The sequence below is a fragment of the Eleutherodactylus coqui genome, chromosome 10 (genome assembly GCF_035609145.1).
Source record: "Eleutherodactylus coqui strain aEleCoq1 chromosome 10, aEleCoq1.hap1, whole genome shotgun sequence".
Lineage (NCBI taxonomy): Eukaryota > Metazoa > Chordata > Amphibia > Anura > Eleutherodactylidae > Eleutherodactylus > Eleutherodactylus coqui.
The window spans coordinates 23,382,697-23,404,948 of NC_089846.1; the positions used below are offsets into that span (position 1 = coordinate 23,382,697).

A 22,252-nucleotide genomic window follows, 5' to 3' on the forward strand; every position below is an offset into this window, starting at 1 on the left:
TGATACCTCCACCCTGTGCCATTCACTACACTGATACCTCCACCCTGTGCCATTCACTACACTGATACCTCCACCCTGTGTCAGTAACTACAGTGATGCCTCCACCCTGTGTCAGTCACTACACTGATACCTCCACCCTGTGCCATTCACTACACTGATACCTCCACCCTGTGCCATTCACTACACTGATACCTCCACCCTGTGCCATTCACTACACTGATACCTCCACCCTGTGCCATTCACTACACTGATACCTCCACCCTGTGCCATTCACTACACTGATACCTCCACCCTGTGCCATTCACTACACTGATACCTCCACCCTGTGTCAGTCACTACACTGATACCTCCACCCTGTGCCATTCACTACACTGATACCTCCACCCTGTGCCATTCACTACACTGATACCTTCACCCTGTGCCATTCACTACACTGATACCTCCACCCTGTGCCATTCACTACACTGATACCTTCCCCCATGTGGCAGTCACTACACTGATACCTCCACCCTGTGCCATTCACTACACTGGCTGCCTGACCACTATAAAATGCAATTTATACTTGTCCCTCTCATGCACAAATGCACAGAGTATGGGAAACAAACAAGGAGAACTGGAGCTCTTAACACCGGAAGGGAGATTAACGAAAGCTCCTGAACATTGGGGGTCTGGGTCTGACTTTAGATGGGTCTTGTCCCATAGTCCCTATCATGAGGTGTTCTTCTGGTGACTCGCTAGATGCATCACGGAGGAGGCAGAACCTCAGTGCCATATAGCGCTCATGACTTCCCCACTCCCTGCCACTACTTTCAGGTAAGGGAGTGGGGCTTGAACTGGCACTCGTCAGCCCCTGACAACACCGCTTGTCAGTCCTCTTTTCCTGCTCCCAGTTTCCCCTTCCCGGTCAAGTCTTGGATTAGGAGGGGATGGGGCTTAGTGTGGCACCGAGGGCAGCAGTCTGAGCAGCTATAAGCCGGTGTATTGTGTAAGGAGGGCGGGGGGGTCGGGGCACAGCTCACCCTCCTTATAATTGCAGCTCAGCAGCAGTGGGCAGAGTAGGGTTGAGCTGCAATACCAGACACAACCTGTGGACAAGTGTAGCACTGTTTCTTTGGGACCTCTAATCTCAATCATATCGATGGTCCCCCAAGTTTCCCTGAAGCAAAATCAACTAAGATTTAGATACACTGATGATTTTTTTTTTTTAATTTAAGGGCGAAAATACTCTTTGGTAAATTCAGCCAAAATGGCCAGTAAACGGGCAGATGATCGGGACAGACTGAAAATTCTTTTCTGTATTAAGTCCAACGCTTCCCAGTTGCCAGACAATTAGTAGTGATGACAAAAGAGGGAAGCACAATGGCTGGCAGGAAATCCTAGGGAAAAACATTGTGCTTTGGAATATCTTTGGTGCTTTTTTGTAGTCATTAGTTGATGCGTATTACTAGTTGGTGATGAGGAACACATGGGGGGTAGAATAAGCGCAAGACGCCATGTAGAGCAGATCCCAGGTATGAATGAGCTCCATGTGCAATGTGATCACTGCATGCTAATAAGGGATACTGGGCTTGCAGACGCCCAGCGATTAGCATTTGCATATCCCAAGGATAAGGGTGTTGTGTCATTTACATATGTTTACAGTCAGAAAGAAGACAAATTGGTGCTGGGAATTTAGACGGCACCGCACCCAAAACAAAAGGCCTCTCCAAGAAAGAAGAGGGCATTGATAGTCCATCAGTGCTATACAGAGCGTAATATGATTATAGGGGGGGCGATCAGACACAAGTAGGTGATTAACCCCCAACAAAGATAACATGCTTCCCACCATGTCCTCAAGACGGCTGGCAGCTGCGCTATGAAAACACCAATTATGTTCTACATTAATCTACAATTTGCCAGCTTCTGAAGGTCGGCCGGGTCGGCACATAAATCTGAGAAAAATCAAAAGTAAGATAATTTCTTTTGAAATAAAAGTAAAAGTCCTCAATTTGTCTCCCCTTCTGTCAAACTGAAGTTTGTAATATATGAGCAGATGATTTACGGTGGATGAGATGGCCAACTGGAGCAACCCCTTGGCACAGCAATGGTGGTAACTGTGGTTCATGGGTTCTGGTTCCTGTTCTGTTATGGCAGTAGGAAAATGGAATCATTGGCTGGAACGGATCTGTCCTATGACATCCGGTTTGTGTTATACCTTCTGGACCAAATAGTGCGGCATGCAGCGCCACTTCATCCTGAATGCTAATGTGAATCTGCAGCAAAGGCTTCAAATGGATTGGCGATGCAGATGTGAACAAGCCCTAAACATCTTCAGAAACTATTCCCACCCTTCACAGAGAGGTGTCTGGGCTTACCCGTACCCAGGGCAAAGATTCAGTTTGTTACATTGAAAGGGTTAAACCAAGATTGCAAGTTATTCCTCATCACAGGATATGCACATGTCAGGGGATACCTTGCTGATTGGTGGGGGTCTCACAGCTTAGAGCCCTGCTGATCTCCAGAACGAGACCCCCGTGGCCCGCTCTGCAGGTGACACTTCTCCCCACACAGTGATGTCAGCCTGAAGGGAGTGTTGGCCAAGCATGCGCAATCAGCGCTCCATTCATTTCAATGGGGTTGACGGAAATATCCGAGCGGGTGCCACTTGGGTATCTCCGCAACCCCATTGAAATGAACGGTGCAGCGACCGCTCATACTCAGCCAGCACTCCATCCAGTCTCCTCGTCACTAAGGGTGGTGCAGTAAGCTCATAGTGAGGAGGGTGGAGCACATGAGACCCCCACCAATCAGCAAGTTATCCCCTAATCTATGGATAGGGGATATCCTGCAATTTCGGTACAACCCCTTAAAGGCCAGTTTCACACAAGCATATTATGACTGCATTTCGGTGTGTCCCGGCTCAATTGCGGGGATCACTGACCCAAACTATTGCCATCATAAGAATCTATGATGGTGACAGGTTGAGTCAGGAAGGAGCTGTTCAGCCATGTGTCAGGCATATACGTTTAGTACAAAAAAGTATTAAAACCTATTTATGGCAGACCCTTCGCTATAACTGGTCATATGTAGTTCAGAAGTGCAGACGTTGGACCACGCTTGACTTTCCTCCGTGTATGTATTTTCGTGGCACAGAAAAGCCTAGTACGCCGCACCTTTCCATCTATAGAAACGTATACTTTTTTTTACTTTAAAGTCCAGTCTAGTTAAACATAAACATTTTTTGTTACCAAATGCCTTAAAGAAAAAGAAAAGGTGATCAACTACAAATCTTTGTCCGGGGTTAGAAAAACATGGCTGCTTTCTTCCAAACACAGCGCCATACTTGTCCATAGAGTTGTGTGTGGCGTTGCAGCTGAACTCCATTGAAGTGAATGGGAGCGGAGCTGCAATACCAGACAAGTCATGGACCGTTAGAAGCAGAAGTGGCAAAAAACAGGGAGGCCACACATTGTCACCGCTGGGCGTGGGAACGCATCAACACCCAAAACCACAAGTTTAGATTTAAGCCGGTTCTCACAAATGTAAATGTTGCAAAATTTCTATATTGGATTTTGCTGTGCAGCATTTAAAGTAGAAGCCATATTCAGGAGATTTCCAACAAATCCACAAAGTTTTTGGAAAACCCTGTAGATTCTTAATCCATAGCATGCCTGTTTATGCTGCGGATTTAAACCCTTGAAATACAAGGGTTAAAAATCTATCTTGGTTTAAGCCCTAAGTGGTGGTGCGACACAAAATTGCACCAAGAGGTACCAACGACTTTAAAGGGAATCCCCAGGACTAGAAAAACCTGGTTGCTTTCTCCCAAAAAGAATACCACACCTGTTGGAAGATGGTATGCGGAACTGCAGATCAGCTCCATTTACTTCAATAGATGATTATCACAGAATTGCCAAAAATATTAGTCTGTGCCTGGGACTATGTCCACCTCGCACAAATGTCACTTAGGAGATTCACGGAGAAAAATGTGCTGCATAACCATATAAAACAAAAAATAGGCTATTATGCCCTATTGTGTATCCTACTAACCTAATAGTGATAAATATGTGGAGTAACCGTCCTGAAAAGGACGACCCACCCGGAACCTAGACTCTAATCACCCTATTATAATCTTAATTTCAGGGGAAGGTGAACTAAAAAGTAGATTTCCACAGATAATACCTAAAATACCACCACCAACAGAATTCATATGCATATTAGAGGAACTAGGACAATGAAACCTCAAAGTAATACTTTGTATTGAATTATCCATACAATTAGTGACACGACAATAGAGGGGAAGCGCTTCAACAATGCGCTCCTGGCGTCCTCATAGTGGATGCTTTGTCAAAGGGATGTAAATCACTCTAAACTGATTGTGCCGGATTATATGACTATCTAATTATGTGATATCTGGTGCTAACAGTAATTTGGGGTCTACTCTGTAAATATGGCGTATATATGTGTATTAATGCTGGAGCGCTGGGTATATCTATTTTCCCAATGCCGTGTTTTACATCATGAGTGAGGTAACTTATCTATAAGTATCCTTATCTTGTGAGGATAGTAGATACTTGCAAAAATATATTTACAGACAGTTGGGCCGCCTGTCCATGGGCGTTACAGTATCCTGCGGTGGTTCTCTGCCGCAGGAGACGCCGCTGGGGAGCCGGAGCCTGCAGACGGATATCTGCTGACAGCCTATCTGACAGATAGGCTGACCACGGAGAATCGCAGCAATTCGTAGCATGCTGCAAATTGCCGTCCGCGAGAATCGCAATTAATTCTCCGCTCGTGGACACGGGTCCGGCGCTTTCCATAGCAAAACTATGGAAAGCTTCAGTCGGCGTGATTCGCCGGCGATCTACCACTGGCGAAATCACGCCCGTGGACCGGGGGCCTAAAGAATTAACACAAACTGGATACATTTTTTTGCAGCTCTGATCTGGACCTGAATGTGTAGTGTTTGCAGGGCATTTATGGAAATAAAAGTTATTATAATGATTTTGTGCTTTATTTGCTTTTCCGTTTTTTCCGGGAGCAGGAGCCGCAGACGGATCTCTACGGTCAGCCTATCTGACAGATAGGTTGACCGCGGAGAATCGCGACAATTCGCAGCATGCTGCAATTTGCCGGCCGCGAGTGGACAGGGGGGCTGCGCTTTGCAGAGCAACGCTATGGAAAGCAGTCACTGCGTTCCCCTTGGCCGGACTATCGCTGCGGGAACGCAATGCAAAAACGCCTGTGGACAGGCAGCCTCGGAGATCTAATTTATCTATATGAACATGTTATCCCTATTTGTGGGATGACCCTCATATGATTAATCACAGAGGACGATTGATAAGAGCTATAGTAGAGATGGGCGAGTATACTCGCTAAGGCACATTACTGGAGCGAGTAGTGCCTTAGCCGAGTATCTCCCCGCTCGTCTCTAAAGATTCGGGGGCCGGCGGGGGTGACAGGTGAGTTGCGGGGGGAGCGGGGGAGAGAGAGATCTCCCCTCCGTTCCTCCCCGCTCGCCCCCGCTGCTCCCCGCCCCTCGCCCCGGCCCCCGAATCTTTAGAGACGAGCGGGGAGATACTCGGCTAAGGCACTACTCGCTGGAGTAATGTGCCTTAGTGAGTATACTCGCTCATCTCTAATCTATAGTAGTGTCACTAATAGTATGGATTATTCAATATAAAGTATTACTTGGAGGTATCATTGTCCCTCGTTCCTCTATTGGTGGGGGTCTCACCAGCCGGATCTCCATAGATTAAAACTTCTGACATGTCGAAAGTTTTGAAAAAGTTTAGCTATACTTTAAGGAAGCTTATAAGCGAACATTCATCTTCAAAGATGATTTCTAGAATATGGCTACTTCTCTCCCCCATATAGTATCGGGCGTGCTCGGCCATGCCAACTGTGACCGCCCATACTATGTGTTCTTTTACACATGCTGATTATCGGGCCTGCATGTTTCTATGAATGTTCATTTATTCAACAGTCACGTCATATAAAAAGGAGGAACGATCCGCTGGTGGAGTACATTAGGTGAGCACATATCCACCCCATGTGCAGGAGATCAGCGTTAATAATCAAGTCATCACCATAGAACAGAGTCTGCCGGTGTACACGGAGGTAACGAGTGCTGACCGACATGCTCATTGGCTTGTTAGCACTGGCAGATTACCTCCCTGTGCACAAGGACCTCTAGTCACATGCAGAAGGGCAGTCTCATGACTCCACACCACAAGGCTACTTTCTTATAGTGTATTAGCAGAGCTAAATGTTCTCAACTGGGAAATGTCCAATTATATCCAATATCCTGTTAGCATCTTCTCATTAGATGCAATGTAAACGATAACGTATGATCCGGACAAGTGATCCTAGAAGCAAGCAATCAGCTCTAAAGTCAGCGTCTGCAGGACCGCATGGACCGCTGTGCGGGGTCCCTTCACCTGGTCCTACTTATTATTAGGCAAGTATTAGGAGGCTTCACGCCTATCCTTCAAAATGCAGGAAAAGGCATTACAAACAAATCAAAATCACTGCTGCTTGCAATGCCACATGTACGTAAACCAGGGGCGTAACTATAGAGGGTGCAGGGGATGCGGTTGCACCCGGGCCCAGGAGCCTTAGGGGGCCCATAAGGCCTCTCTTCTCCATATAGGGAACCCAGTACTATGAATAAAGCATTATAGTTGGGGGGCCCTGTTACAAGTTTTGCATTGGGGCCCAGAAGCTTCAAGTTATGCCTCTGTGCAGCATGGTTTAGGTATGGGTACGGGTACAGATACAGATAGAGGGGGGGGGGGGGGCCCAGCTCACCTTTTGCATCAGGGCCCCTGAGCCTTTAGTTACGCCCCTGACGTAAACCCACCCTGCTCTAATAGGGATCAATGTTCGGGTGCACATTTTGGCCACTGGGATTAAGCAGGCAGTACATGTAGATAGTATGACTGACCTGCTCACATCTTATCATCTAGGGCCTTGTTGTAGAAACTATACCTAATACCCCTTTTAGACACAACGATTTTCACTCAAAAGACATCGTGTGCATTTGCAGGGCAAGGTGATCGCTCAAAATTCGCTTAAACGACAGTTTGATTGACAGTTTTGATCGATCACTTTGGGCTCCGAGCAGGGTATACAAAAGACAAGCGGGCTCCTGCTGTCTTCACAGAGCACACAGCTGGCATACAGCTGAGCGCTCTGAGTGGGGTATGCGGAACACAGCTGGAACGCTGTGTTCTTCATACCCCACCTGTGTTCTCCGAGCGGGATACTAGCTGAAACCATAGTATAAGCGGTATCCCGCTGAGAACTCAGCGCGCGGTCCTGATAAGGCTCATCGTTCTCTTTCAGCGTGCTCTAACCACATTAAATAATGCAAGGTTCTTGGTATATAATTCGATCGAATTACATTGTCCAACGGCTCCATGCATGTATCATAGCAGGAGGAGGACACTTCAGTACACTTTCCTTACGTCAGTCCTAGCAGCGGTCCCACCGGACTTAGAGAGACACAGAGAGCAGATTTCTGCTTTTCACCTGCTGCTCTTCACCTTTACAATTGGGTTCTACTCTCTTACAGGGGCCACAACACAAAATTGAAACCCATGTCCTGGGGCCCCCAGGGGCTGGTGTACCATTCCATTGTGTGGTATGGCGGTATGGAAATCTTACTATCAGTGGTGACAATATAATTGGAAACTGTAGGAGATTTATTACACAGTCTGTCTTCTCCAACTAGAAGAGGTGCTCAGACTGTGTAGCCCTGCGGACAATGCCCGTTTCTGATCTGTATCGTTCCATAAGAGGAGTGCATGGACAGATAATTAAGCCAAGATAGTCATAATCATTAGCATCAGAACATTGCACAGACCATTTATCACGCATGGTGGATTTGTGCCGTCAGCCCGGAATCCTCCATGAAGACCTGTGAAACCCCTCGATGGACTTTCTAGACTGGCACAGATGTCACGGAGCCCGCGCAAATGTGAAAGGGGGTTTTTATGACCAAAAACGAGACCACATCACCACGTCATATTCAAGTTCCAGTGGAAAATCTGTAACAGGCATCTAGTTTTCAGGTGTCATCTAGAATACTGTCATCTTCTTTGGTGGCAGAGAGGACTTTGTGCCCCCTCAAGCAGCAAGGCACATGGGCAATGCATCTTTCCGCAACAGGACCAAAAAGCGCATGAACGAGATTGAGTCACGGCTAAAATAAGCGTGTTCTCGTCCATTCACAAGGCCGGGTGCGGCGTATTAATGAAAAAATACACTGCAGCCCGGTATTGCCTCAGTCGGCATAAATCCTCGGGATGACTTCTAATGGCTCAATAGAGCCAGCTGTAAGCCCCCCATTTAAGCAGCTGCCATAGGAGTCTATAGGAGCCGCCATCGTATATCGGCCAAAAGATAGGGCAAGACTTATATTTTCCAGCCACTTATAAAATCGCATTCGCTCATCTGAATGGATACATAGAAAACCAATGCATCAGACGGTCGATTAAAAACGCTTGTGTGAATAAAGACATAATCAGCCGTCAGACATCTCCAGAACTGCTTATCTCAAGGGACCAAACGTGTACAAACCCCAATCTGTCCAGTCCTCTCAATGGGAAACATAAGATTGTTGCTGGATCTACTATAGAACTAGATATACTTATATTGGTGACATATCTCGTTCTATAGTAGATCCAGCAACACCTGGCCCACCTGGACAACCTCTGTCCACACGCTCTATAGGGGGCACATACAGTACTGCAGGTGTGTAAAAAATGCTGTAAAGTAACAATTCTTTCCAAAATAGTAGACGTCTGATTGCTGGATGTTTAGGGTGCTTGTCCTCCTTCAGAATACATTTGGAACCAATGTCATTAATTCCGCCTGCACACGGCTGGATTTGCATTGCGGAGTCCAGATCGGGGGTCCGTCTCCGGGTTCCGCAGCAAATACCTTCCATAGCATGCTAAGGAAAAGTAATTCTTCCTGCACACGAGCGGAAACCAATTGCGGTTTCCGCTCCCAGTGGAAAAAAAAAATTTGCAGCATGCTCCATTTTTACGCGAATTCCGTACGGATGGGTTCCATTCAAGTCAATGGAAGCTGTCCGATCCGTGGTGCTAGGTGATGAGGCGGGAAAAGCAGGAGTTTAAAAAGAAAAATCTGTACTGCGTATGTCCGACGATGAGCCGTGCGAACCATCCGCAGTACAGAAAAAGCAAAGAAACTACAGGTACGCGCGGACGCGGCTTCTGCCACGGCCGGACTCCGCTGCGGAATTCCACATGCAGAATCCTACCCGCCGGTGTGCAGGGGGCGTAAAAGCTATCTTCAGCGTAAAGAAGAACAAGTCTGTCTGGGATTACATGAAGAGACAGAAGGATTTGAGCGAGCCGACATCCACAGAAAACTGTGCTTAGTTCTCCAAGATGTCTGAAACAACTGCCCTGCCGAGTTCCTTCAAAAACTGTGTGCAAGTGTAGCTGGAAGAACTGATGCTGTTGTGAAGACAAGGGGCGCTCACACCAAATATTGATGGGATTTATATTCCTCTTTCGTTCCGTCACTTTGTATTTTGTTAATTGACCAATAAACTATTAACACTTCTACCTGTGGAAACTTTCTTACTTTGCAGCATTTTTTACACACCCGCCTGAAAACTTTGCACAGCCCTGTAGATGGCACTGAGTGCGGACCCTCTTCTATTAACCAACTGCCGTTGGACTGTGAGGTGACTTGCTTCAGGCCTCCTGCACACGGCAGAGCCGGATTCTGCATGCGGAATCCGTCTCTAGCAGCAGCAGCATCCGCGCTTACCTGCTCTGACGCCATTTTTTCTGTACTGCGGACGGACCCAGCAGGTCGCCGTTGCATATACGCAGCATAGATTTTATTTTTCACATTCGCTAGGCGATGGCGCAGAATCCGCAACCTGTACACGATCGTCACTGCGGACGGGCCATGGGTCGGACGGCTTCCACTGACTTCAATGGAAGTCGTCTGTGCAGAGCTCGCATTAAAATGGAGCATGCTGCGATTTTTTCTCCGTGTGCAGAAATCGCAATTGATTTCCACTCGTGTGTAGAAAGCAGTGGATTTCCGTAGGAAGTAACAGGCGGTATTTGCTGCGGATTCGCGATGCAGACGCCAGCCATGGATGTCGCACCAAATATCCGCCCCGTCTGCAGGAGGCCTTAGGCAAACACACAATCCACTTAAAGCATCAGCGACATTCTGGGAGCTGTACCATATATATGAGTGGGGTTACATCTGCAGATGTATACAAACCATATATATCTCTATGCTACGGCTGCCGAAACGTCTGCAACAAATCTGCCAAGCGTTCTCTAAAGCAGCCGCTGATCAACCGCAGTCCATACAGATAATGGTGACCGTACATTCGGCCATTGAGGAAAGCCTAATGGTAGCAGCTATGGATGTCGCGAAAACAGACAGATACCTCCAAAGCTGGATTCTTAAACAAAGGCTAATAACTACCGAGAACGTTCTGACTTACGATGCAAATGTTCTTAAATTTGGCATATTACTGTTTAGGATCCTCTCATACAGCATGCTGCAGTTTATCACCAGAGAGACCAATATATATATATAGTTTTATACTTACTGAACTTTTTGGAGTTTGCCTTCTTTGCACCATCGCCCATTTTATCCATTTTGCTTGTGCTTCTTACACCCGTTGCACCCGGCGCTCACCATGCAGCACCCCACCTGCCTCTGTAGTAAGTCACTATATATCAGCACACCACTATCAGGCCGGCTGCTCTGTGGTTTGGTGAAGAGCCCTTTAACCACATGATGGCTTGTGAGAAGGGAGGAAGAGAAATTCTGAAAAAGCTGTTTATCTGGAAGGTGTTGATTGCTTTGATGATGTAAATGACCGGATTCCTCCTTGTAGACAATCTAGACCCTTCATCTACATAGCAGTCATCTGCATACTGTGTCACCTATAGAGTTAGGGGGTAAATGGAACTTACTGTCATCTGCATGATCTCTGACACAAGGCTGCATCTGAATGTTCACTTCCGTTTTTTATCGGTTTCCTGTGAGGTTTTGAACATGAGAGCAGAGATGTGACGGGCCGACCGAAGCCTTATGTAGGTTATACAGACCGGGACCGAGAAAAGAGAAGTCATCCGGGAAAAATAGTGCAGTTTTTAAGTTTTTGGAAGTAAGTAAACTGAAATAAATAACAAAGAGTGCAACACTGTACATACTACCACCATACAGTGCTGAATAATGCTATACTTCTATAATACTGTCACCCTGTTCATAAATAATACCACCATACAGAGCTGGATGATACTATGCTTATATAATAGTGTCACCCTCTTCATAAATAATACCACCATACAGAGCTGGATGATACTATGCTTATATAATAGTGTCACCCTCTTCATAAATAATACCACCATACAGAGCTGGATGATACTATGCTTATATAATAGTGTCACCCTCTTCATAAATAATACCACCATACAGAGCTGGATGATACTATGCTTATATAATAGTGTCACCCTCTTCATAAATAATACCACCATACAGTGCTGGATGATACTATGCTTATATAATAGTGTCACCCTCTTCATAAATAATACCACCATATGACCTGGATGATACTATGCTTATATAATAGTGTCACCCTCTTCATAAATAATACCACCATACAGAGCTGGATGATACTAGGCTTATATAATAGTGTCACCCTCTTCATAAATAATACCACCATACAGAGCTGGATGATACTATGCTTATATAATAGTGTCACTCTCTTCATAAATAATACCACCATACAGTGCTGGATGATACTATGCTTATATAAAAGTGTCACCCTCTTCATAAATAATACCACCATACAGTGTTGGATGATACTATGCTTATATAATAGTGTCACCCTCTTCATAAATAATACCACCATACAGTGTTGGATGATACTATGCTTATATAATAGTGTCACCCTCTTCATAAATAATACCACCATACAGTGCTGGATGATACAATGCTTATATAATAGTGTCACCCTCTTCATAAATAATACCACCATACAGAGCTAGATGATACTATGCTTATATAATAGTGTCACCCTCTTCATAAATAATACCACCATACAGTGCTGGATGATACAATGCTTATATAATAGTGTCACCCTCTTCATAAATAATACCACCATACAGTGCTGGATGATACAATGCTTATATAATAGTGTCACCCTCTTCATAAATAATACCACCATACAGAGCTAGATGATACTATGCTTATATAATACTGTCACCCTGTTCATAAATAATACCACCATATGACCTGGATGATACTATGCTTATATAATAGTGTCATCATTTTCATAAGTAATACCACCAAACAGTGTTGGATGATACTATACTTATATAATAGTGTCATGCTCTTCATAAATAATACCACCATACAGTGCGGGATGATATTGTCAAACTGAGTATAAATACTACCATAGAGTGCTGGATGATACTGTGCCTACATAATAGTGTCATACTGTGCATAAATAACACTAACATACCGTGTCCAGATGTAACTATGCTTACATAAGGGCTCCTGTCCATGGATGAAAGTGCATTGCGTTATTCGCGGCCGCGAGTAATGCAGTGCACGCTTTCCGTAGCGTTGCTATGGAAAGCGCACCACCGGCGTCCACGAGCGCAGAATCATAGCAATTCTCCACTTGTGGGACTCAAATCGCAGCATGCTGCGACTGCCGCGATTCTCCGCGCTGAGCCTATCTGTTAGATAGGCTCACTGCAGAGAACTGTCAGTTCTCTCCCCTGCTCCCCAGTGGCGGAATATCGTTAGCGATATTCCGCCTCGCCCGTGGACAGGGGGCCTAATAGGGTCAGACTATACAAAAATAATACTAGCATACAGTGTTTAGGTGATACTATGCTTACATAATAGGGTCAGACTATGCATAAATAATACCACCATATAATGCCTAAATGATACAATATTGTGATTAAATAATACCACCATATAGTGCTCAGATGATACTGTGATTACATAATAGTGTTATATTGTGTATGAATACGGGATTGTTCACATCAGTGCCCAGGGGTCTGTATTCCTGCTCCATTTAGAAAGCAAGAAAATAACACCCTATGGCCAAAGAGTCCCACCGAACGGACTCCGCTGACTATAATGGGGTCCATTCGGTTTGCGGCTTGGCTTCCAGGATAGAATTGTGCAGCACTTCATCCTGTTTTAAAACGGAGTTCAGCAACAGAAGTCCAAAACCGAACCTCCAATAGTCATGTGAGCAAGCCCTAAAACTACCTTACAGTCCCCATGTGTGCTTACATAATAGTGTCATACTTGTGCATAAATAATACTACCATACAGTCCCCATGTCATACTGTGCATAACTACCATACGATATCATACAATGGCCCCAGAAGTGCCTGTTCACATCAACAATGCAAGTTCCTTCGGAGTCTCTATCACTGATTTCCGTTATAATACAGGATGAAACCGAGCTGCAAGCAGAACTATTCATCCTGCAAAATGCTGGACAGCCATACAGAAACCGAACGGACCCCACGGTAGTCGTCGGGGTCTGTGTGGTCCATCATAAGATCTGTTCAGCCAGTGATTTGCGTTTATAGGAGCAGGAAAATGGATCGAAAATGCTGAATTGAGCAAAGCTTTATAGTGTTCTAATGTACCTAAATAATATCACCACACAGTGCCAGCTTAATACTGAAATACGGCGCCTACGTAATAGCGCCATACTGTGTATAAAAATTACCACCATATAGTGCCCAAATTATACTCTGCTTACATAATGTTGTACTATGCATAAATACTACATACAGTTCCCAGAAGACACAACGCTTACTTAATACTGTCATACTGTGCATAAATACCACCATATAGTGTCCAGATTATACTCTGTTGACATAATAGTGTTGTACTGTGCAGAAAAAATACTACCATACAGTCCCCACATGATAATGTGCTTGCATAACACTGTCATACTGTGCCTAAATAATATCACTACACCGTATCAACATAATGCAGCAGCAAGCTGTCTACATAATAATGCCATACCGTGTCTAAATAATACTGTCACACAGTGCTCACATTATACGGTCATGATACTGTAGGCATACTAAAGTGGCTGTTCCAAGTCCTACACTGATCAGTAGCGGTCCGACTGCTGGGGCCCCTATCGATCACGAGAACAGGAGTCTCCTATCCCTCTGTTTAAATGGAGTGGCGGTCATACATGTCTATTACCACTCCATCCAGTTCAGTCGAGCGGCAGTAAACACACACAATTGCTGCACCATTCAAACAGGGGAACACAGGACCCCCATTCTTGGGTTAGGTAGGGTCAAACCCCCACTGAGCATACACTGTGGATAGGGGATAAGTGTAAGACTTGGCACAACCCCTCTAATACCACAACCAGTGCCAAGTTCAAGGTAGCCCACTTGGGGAGCTTAGAAAGAATATGATTAAATGGTGAAGGTCCAGGACAATGTACTGTAAATTATAAGCATATGTCACAATGGTAACAGTCATTCAAAGAAGCTCTGCAGCAGCTAAGGCAAGATATCATCTAGTATAATTAACATCTGAACTGAAGGACTGGCTGACATCAGAGTGGTGACCCCTAGTGGCTACGTAAGGGAAAATACAGAAGGAGGGGATTTAACACTGTCCCTGCGCCAGGTATCTGGCAAAAAAGTGTGGCAATTGTTCACACATGGCTGTTTTCTGTAGTGAGACCCCCACCGAAAAGACTGATCACCTATCCTATACATAGGTGATATATTGTGACAACCGCCTTAACCTCCCATCACAATCACCACCCCCTTCTTACAGGCCTCCAGCTATGTGAGGAACATCAACCAACTTTTAACCACATCGAAGATTTGCTGGAAACTAAAGATACTTCCTCAATAAATAGCTTTATTGTAATTTTCTTAGCTCTCCCATGAATGATACCCCCCGGAGGAATGTTGTTTTGGTCGCAGCACTTTGCAGATCTGACGATTAAGGACATTCTGGACAGCCTACACAATGAAGAACAATACCTCCCATCAGCTGCCTGCTAGGACATGGCCGTCTCAGTCACCCATAGAGCCTACAATAAGTAATCAGTCCAGTAACAAGGAATGTGAATCTCTACTTCAGACCTGCAAACAAGGAAAATGGAGCAATACCTCTGCAGCGCCACCTACTGGATGGCAGCATTCCTGCAAATTAATGTATGAGTTTTTAGAAAGTTTGTAAAACAATGATTGGTTATAGTGCTCCTTCTGGGTGCTCTTCTTGGGGAGAGATGATGCCATTCCCGGACCTACTCACCCACAGGTGTCTTCACCCCCCCCCCCCTCCCTGGGGATGCTCACCTTTAAGGACACCTCTCTTGATCTCCTTCAGACCTTTCATATTCTCCACTGATGCAAGAACCCCGCTTCGAGGTTCATTCCATTCTTAAGGGTATCAAAAATGTATACTCCCAAGTTCTTCTGTGATGCTGCGACTTGAAGTTGCCCTTCAGTATGATAACTGTCATCTGCTCTATGCTGTGGCCCTGACCACAAGAATGTTCAGCCACTAGTCATTCAGTCTTTCTCTCTCTATTTGAGTAGCAATGATATCTCATCCTGACTCTCAGTTTTTGCCCTCTTTTCCCGATATAAAGCCCCCCCAACAGGACATTTACTGCACATGATCAGGTACACAACATTGGATGTGGAACATGTGAATACCCCGGGATCTTATAGTCCTGCTGTGTGTTGGGGATCCGTATCCTGTCCGCGCTCCGTACATGTGAGCAGGTCTTACAGCTCCTTACATTACAGGGATAAGTTCCTTTTTGTGTGTCGGAGGGCAATGCACTCCTGATTATAAAGGTCCTCAGACTTGGAGGTTGCCTGTAACACAGGAGGGTCGGGTCTGGGAATCTGGTGTCAGACGGTCATCCTTGTGCAGGGTATGGTGGAGTTTGTGGTTTTCCTTAGTATCTCTAGCTGTGAATTGTAGGTCACTACTAGAGGCACACGATTGTTTCCTTCCTTCTCTGTGTATCGGAGTACTTCATTCCTGGGTCTCCTGGTGGCTCTGGTGATTTGGTCATCAGTTGAGGTGGGATGGTAGCCCTGATTTAAAAATGTCTTTTTGAGATTCTGTAAATGTTCCTCTCTGTCTGTCGGTTGGAGCAGATCCGGTTGTATCTGATGGCCTGGCTGTAATTCAGAGGCAACCCCATTGGCCTCAAGGCAGAGGCGTAACTTGAAGCTCCCGGGCCCCAATGCAAAACCTGTAACAGGGCCCCCACCTATAATGCATTCTTCATAGTACTGGGTTCCCTATATGGAGAAGAGAGGCCTTATGGACCCCCTAAGGCTCCTGGGCCTGGGGGTGCAACCGCATCCCCTGCATCCTCTATAGTTACGCCAGTGCCTCAAGGTGTACCTGGCAGGCGGTCAGTCCATCTTCGTGTGGGTTGTTAGAATGTAAATGTCTTATGCCAAGGACGTAGCTGTGGAGGTTTGATAAGTAAGGTGGTGGAGTTGGTTCACTCCTTCACCTGTCAGAGCTACAGCTGGGAGTTGACTTAACCCCTGGCACTAAAGCAGGCAGTGACGTGACCACCGGATCACAGCCCAGAAGAATGGACAACCAATAGGGAAGATCCAAGGTCCTGTCTCTCCTGGTGACGTGGCTAGTGCCTCACCCACTGGTAGGAGGGGCACATTGCAAGTTCCACTGGGTGCCATAACAAAGCAGTTGTTTGTGGCAGATGTGGCAGAGGCTACTGGCCTAGAAGATTGCCATGTTGTGGCTACATCCCCCCGCAAGTCCCTGTGAGTAGACCAGTGGCCCTGAGAAAAGAGACCAGCATTGAGGATGAGAGGCCCAGTAGTCGAATGGAGCCAGAAAGAGTCACAGCCCACTGTGACTGTCACAGCAGCAGGTGAAAGAGAGGAGCCAAGTAGTAAAGGCCAGTGCTGTGGCTGCTGCACTGGTGAAAGCAGGTAGGTCCTGCACAAGAATGGCCGCTGATGATCAACCAGCCCAGTAAAACAGTGCATCATGGGAGGAGAGGGAGCGATGAGGACGGCAGATATTTATAATAAAAGCTAACATATTTGGTATCGCTGCATCCATAGAAGTCTGATCTATTAACGTAACGCATCATTTACCCCACACAGTGAATTTCGCCAAACACCCCCCCCCCCCCCCTGGAATTGCGCTTTTTTTGATCACCCCGTCTCCAAGAAAAAATGTAATGAAAAGTGATCAAAAAGTCATATGTACTCCAAAATAGTACAAATAGAAACTACAGGGCATCCAGCAAAAAACGAGCCCTCGCAAAGCTATGTTGACGGAAAAATAAAAACGTTATTGCGTGGAAAAAATAATTTTAATAAAAAAAATATCTTTGGAAAAAATTTAAATAGTACAGCAAAAAAAACTATATGAAAATTTGGTATTACAGTAATCGTACTACGTGATTGTTCCCAGCAAGAGAAACCAAGTAATCTTGTAGATATGATACCTTTTAATGGCTAACAAAAATACATGATGTTACAGCGAGCTTTAGAACCTCTCAGGGTCCTTCCTCAGGCATAATGAAATAGATGGGAAGACGCATGAATTTATATACACACATACTTATGACAAGGCACACAGGCATGGATAACGATGTGAAAGTTTTATGGTCTCTGAATTAGTGTTAGGCCGAATGCCCACAGATGGATTATTGCTGCGGAATTCGCATTCAGACACTGGCCGCGAATTCCGCAGCAATGTCCGTCCATAGACATGCTATGATAAATGATTCTCCCCTACTCACAAGCAGAAATCAACTGCGGTCAATGGTAGCTGTCCGTCCCGCGATACTTCCGCAGTGAGCGCTGCGGAGATACCACGAGAATCCGCGTCACAGCCCAGCGCCGGCGTGTCATGCTCCACACTGCACATGCGCGCCAGCTTGCCAGGGGAGACACATGCGGCGGATCCACTTGTCAGAGAAAGAACTGGCAGCATATCCGGATGCAAAATAGATAGAGTCTTTAATATCCCATCAGCACAAATGACAGCAACGTTTCGGCTAGATAGCCTTCTTCAAGCTCACCAACATATAATCATACAGGCAATATAAAGTATAGTTCCAATTAACATCCACCAATCATAGTAAGGCAGTGCCCCCTCCACAGATGGCACAACTAATTACCTGCCGAGGGATCCGTGGGTGGTGATCCGTATGTCCACCATACACTCCATAGCTCCACATACGCGGCTTTCCCGCTGGTCTACCGCGCATGCGTCAAAGTATCCTAACTGCGCATGCCTCCAAAGAAACTCTCAATGCGCACGCATGTAGTCCCCACATGCACACTGCATATCTATCATCCCTGGACGTACAGACATAGATGCAGCATATATATGTCGCAGTATCCTCATTCCCTGCAGCTCACAATACTACCATAGATGTATATATAGGGATAAATCCCCACTATTGCTATTATTCTCCCACAATATAGAGCATAGTAAAGGGAATAAGTATAATTAAAGAGATGGAATTCTCCCAGTGATGCATGGGTACCCTCAATGGGTTAATACAGCAATATATAACTTAAAATACGCATGTCATATAAGTACCAAATACAATATATGATCAAATTTGACCCTAATGGCACTTAGATAACTACCATATGCTAATATAGCAACATATAGCCCAATGCATATATGGCACCTATAGCATATCATGGGCGGTACCCTCCAAAAGATCCACACATGCGTAATGGATATGCTCATTCCATTCTGTAGTATCCATGTCATAAATTGTAGGATCTAACCCCATAAAGAAGCTCTCAATCCTATTTATAACCCCCATCAAAATCTAAACTGTTCCCATCCGTACGGAGACCATAATTAATGTAAGGGAGTCATTATCCTTACATTAGACATCTCAATGCATGCGCTCAGTATACTATGAGTCCAATATATGAGGGTGCATTCAGACGACCGTGTATCGGCTCGGTTTTCACGCCGAGCCGATATACGGTGCCCTCATCTGCAGGGGGGGAGGATGGAAGAGCCAGGAGCAGGAACTGAGCTCCCGCCCCCTCTCTGCATCCTCTCCACCCCCTCTGCACTATTTGCAATGAAAGGAGGTGGGATGGGGCAAGGCTAAGGCCCACAAATTAGCCCTGCCTCTCTCCATTGCAAATAGTGCAGAGGGGTGGAGCTCAGTTCCTGCTCCTGGCTCTCACAGCCTCCCACCCTGCAGAGAGAGACAACGTATATCGGCTCGGCGTGAAAACCCAGCCAATATACGTTTATCTGAATCCAGCCTGAAACAGACCAATTCCTCTTTATAATTTGAGATGAGCGAGCATACTCGTTAAGGCGATTTATTTGAGAGAGCATTGCCTTTTTCGAGTATCTACTGGCTTGTACCTGAAGATTCGGCGGGGGCAGCGGGGGGTTGCTGAGGGGACCGGGAGGGAGAGAGAGAGATATCTCTCTCACTCTCCACCCAGCTCCCCTCCGCCGCCCCCCTGAATCTTCAGGGACGAGCCAGCAGGTACTCGAAAAAGGCGATGCTCTCTCGAGTATATCGCCTTAATGAGTATGCTCGCTCATCTCTATTTATAATGCATATGTCTTTTTATTAGCCTACGTTGATATCACAAATTTAGAAAAAATACTTTAATTAAAAAGATAAAGCAATAACATCTTGGGTCCTGTTATATTTTTCAAAGGAGAGGCGGAGTGCAGGCGGGCACACGGACCACCCCACACGAACCACCCCACACGAACCACCACACACGGACCACCCCACACGAACCACCCCACACGAACCACCCTACACGAACCACCCCACACGGACCACCCCACACGAACCACCACACACGAACCACCCCATACGAACCACCCCACACGAACCACCCCACACGAACCACCCCACACGAACCACCCCGCACGAACCACCCCACACGAACCACCACGCACGAACCACCACACACGAACCACCCCATACGGACCACCCTACACGAACCACCCCACACGAACCACCCCACACGAACCACCCCACACGAACCACCCCACACGAACCACCACACACGAACCACCACACATGAACCACCCCACACGAACCACCCCACACGAACCACCCCACACGAACCACCCGACACGAACCACCACACACGAACCACCCCACACGAACCACCCCACACGAACCACCACACACGGACCACCCCACACGAACCACCCCACACGAACCACCCCACACGAACCACCCCACACGAACCACCACACGAACCACCACACACGAACCACCCCATACGAACTACCCCACATGAACCAGCACACACGAACCACCCCACACGAACCACCCCACACGAACCACCCCACACGAACCACCCCACACGGACCACCCCACACGGACCACCTCACACGAACCACCTCACACGAACCACCCCACACGAACCACCCCACACGAACTACCCCACACGAACCACCACACACGAACCACCTCACACGAACCACCCCATACGAACCACCCCACACGAACCAGCACACACGAACCACCACACACGAACCACCTCACACGAACCACCTCACACGAACCACCTCACACGAACCACCGTACACGAACCACCACACACGAACCACCTCACACGAACCACCTCACACGAACCACCCCACACGAACACCTGTAGCGAATACAGAGAACAATAAGAAAAAAACTCAACAATATAAACATAATAAACAGACATATACTATGAAATTTAAAACACACATAAAAACATTCCTGACAGACTCTGATACTATGTGGCTGGTAAGCATATTCTAAATTTAACCCCTTAGGGGTCTTAGTATCCAGCTCAGAAAAACCACTTCAATTCGTATTTCTTCAGTCGGAGACAGCGATCGCGACCTCTAGGCGGCACAGGAACACGGTCTATTACCCTACATCTCAATTGGCTGTTCGCATGTCCACCTTCCACGAAATGCCTAAAGACTGGTAGCGTCATATTCTTAGTCCTAATAGTACTTTTGTGCTTCACCATTCGTGATCTCACCTCCATGGTGGTCTCACCGACATATCCCAAGCCACAAGGGCAAGTGATGAGGTAGACCATGAATGAAGCACATGTGTATCTTTCTCTTATTGTATATCTATTGCCTCGTAGTGGATGAAAAAAGTGGTCACCTTTGGCAAGGTTCCCACAGCAAGAACAATTCAAGCATGGATAGTTGCCCTTTCTTGGTGGTTTGAGTGTTAACTGTCTTGGGATCCTAGCCTTTGCGAAGTGCGAATGAACCACTCTATCGCCAATGCTGGATCCTCTTCTAAAAGCCATCAATGGGGGATGTACAAATTCTGGAACCTCTGAGCAGTGGGGATGAGCGAGTATACTCGCTAAGGCACTACTCGCTCAAGTAATGTGCCTTAGCCGAGTATCTCCCCGCTCGTCCCTAAAGATTCGGGGGTCGGCGCGGGGAGCTGCAGGGGAGAGCAGGGAGGAACGGAGGGGAGATCTCTCTCTCCCGCCCGCTCTCCCCTGCTCCCCGCCGCAACTCACCTGTCAGCTGCGGCGGCCCCCGAATCTTTAGGGACGAGCAGGGAGATACTCGGCTAAGGCACATTACTCGAGCGAGTAGCGCCTTAGCGAGTATACTCGCTCATCCCTACTGAGCACCCATTTTTCAATAAAGGCCAACGTTTCCTAATAATTCCAGATATTGCGGCGGATCCAGAGAGGTGAGTATAGGGTCTCTGTGGTGCGCTGGGTCTGATTCCGCTGCGATATTTCGCAGGTGGAATCCGACCCGGCCATGTGCATGAGGCCTTAGGGGGTCACTAGGCCAGAGTGTTATCTGTGCTAAAGATTTGTCATACTTCCCAGTAACGCATGAATCCTCTTGAAGAATTTAGGCCTCTGCTGAAAGTGTCAAAAGTTGTTCAACTTCTGTGGCCTTGTGATTTGAAATTGCTTTTAAAGGGGTTGTCCCGCGGCAGCAAGTGGGTCTATACACTTCTGCATGGCCATAATAATGCACTTTGTAATGTACATTGTGCATTAATTATGAGCCATACAGAAGTTATAAAAAGTTTTATACTTACCTGCTCCGTTGCTAGCGTCCTCGTTCCCATGGTGCCGACTAATTTTCGCCCTCCGATGGCCAAATTAGCCGCGCTTGCGCAGTCCGGGTCTTCTTCTTTTCTGAATGGGGCTCCGTGTAGCTCCACCCCGTCACGTGCCGATTC

The 22,252-nt window shown here is 46.5% G+C and overlaps 1 protein-coding gene across 2 annotated transcripts in view; it reads right to left on the reverse strand.

The window, feature by feature from the left end:
- The window catches only part of SH2D3C (SH2 domain containing 3C), a 78,247-nt gene that overhangs the window by 51,392 nt on the left and 4,603 nt on the right, over positions 1 to 22,252 (reverse strand). Inside the window, exon 1 of one of the 2 annotated variants that reach the window (XM_066580568.1) lies at positions 10,598 to 10,951. The exons of the other annotated variant lie outside the window; for it this stretch is intronic. Within the exon in view, the coding sequence (XP_066436665.1) occupies positions 10,598 to 10,646 (49 nt within the window). The 5' untranslated portion in view covers positions 10,647 to 10,951. Of the gene's footprint in view, positions 1 to 10,597; positions 10,952 to 22,252 lie in introns of those variants that run through there. 2 annotated transcript variants of the gene reach the window in all.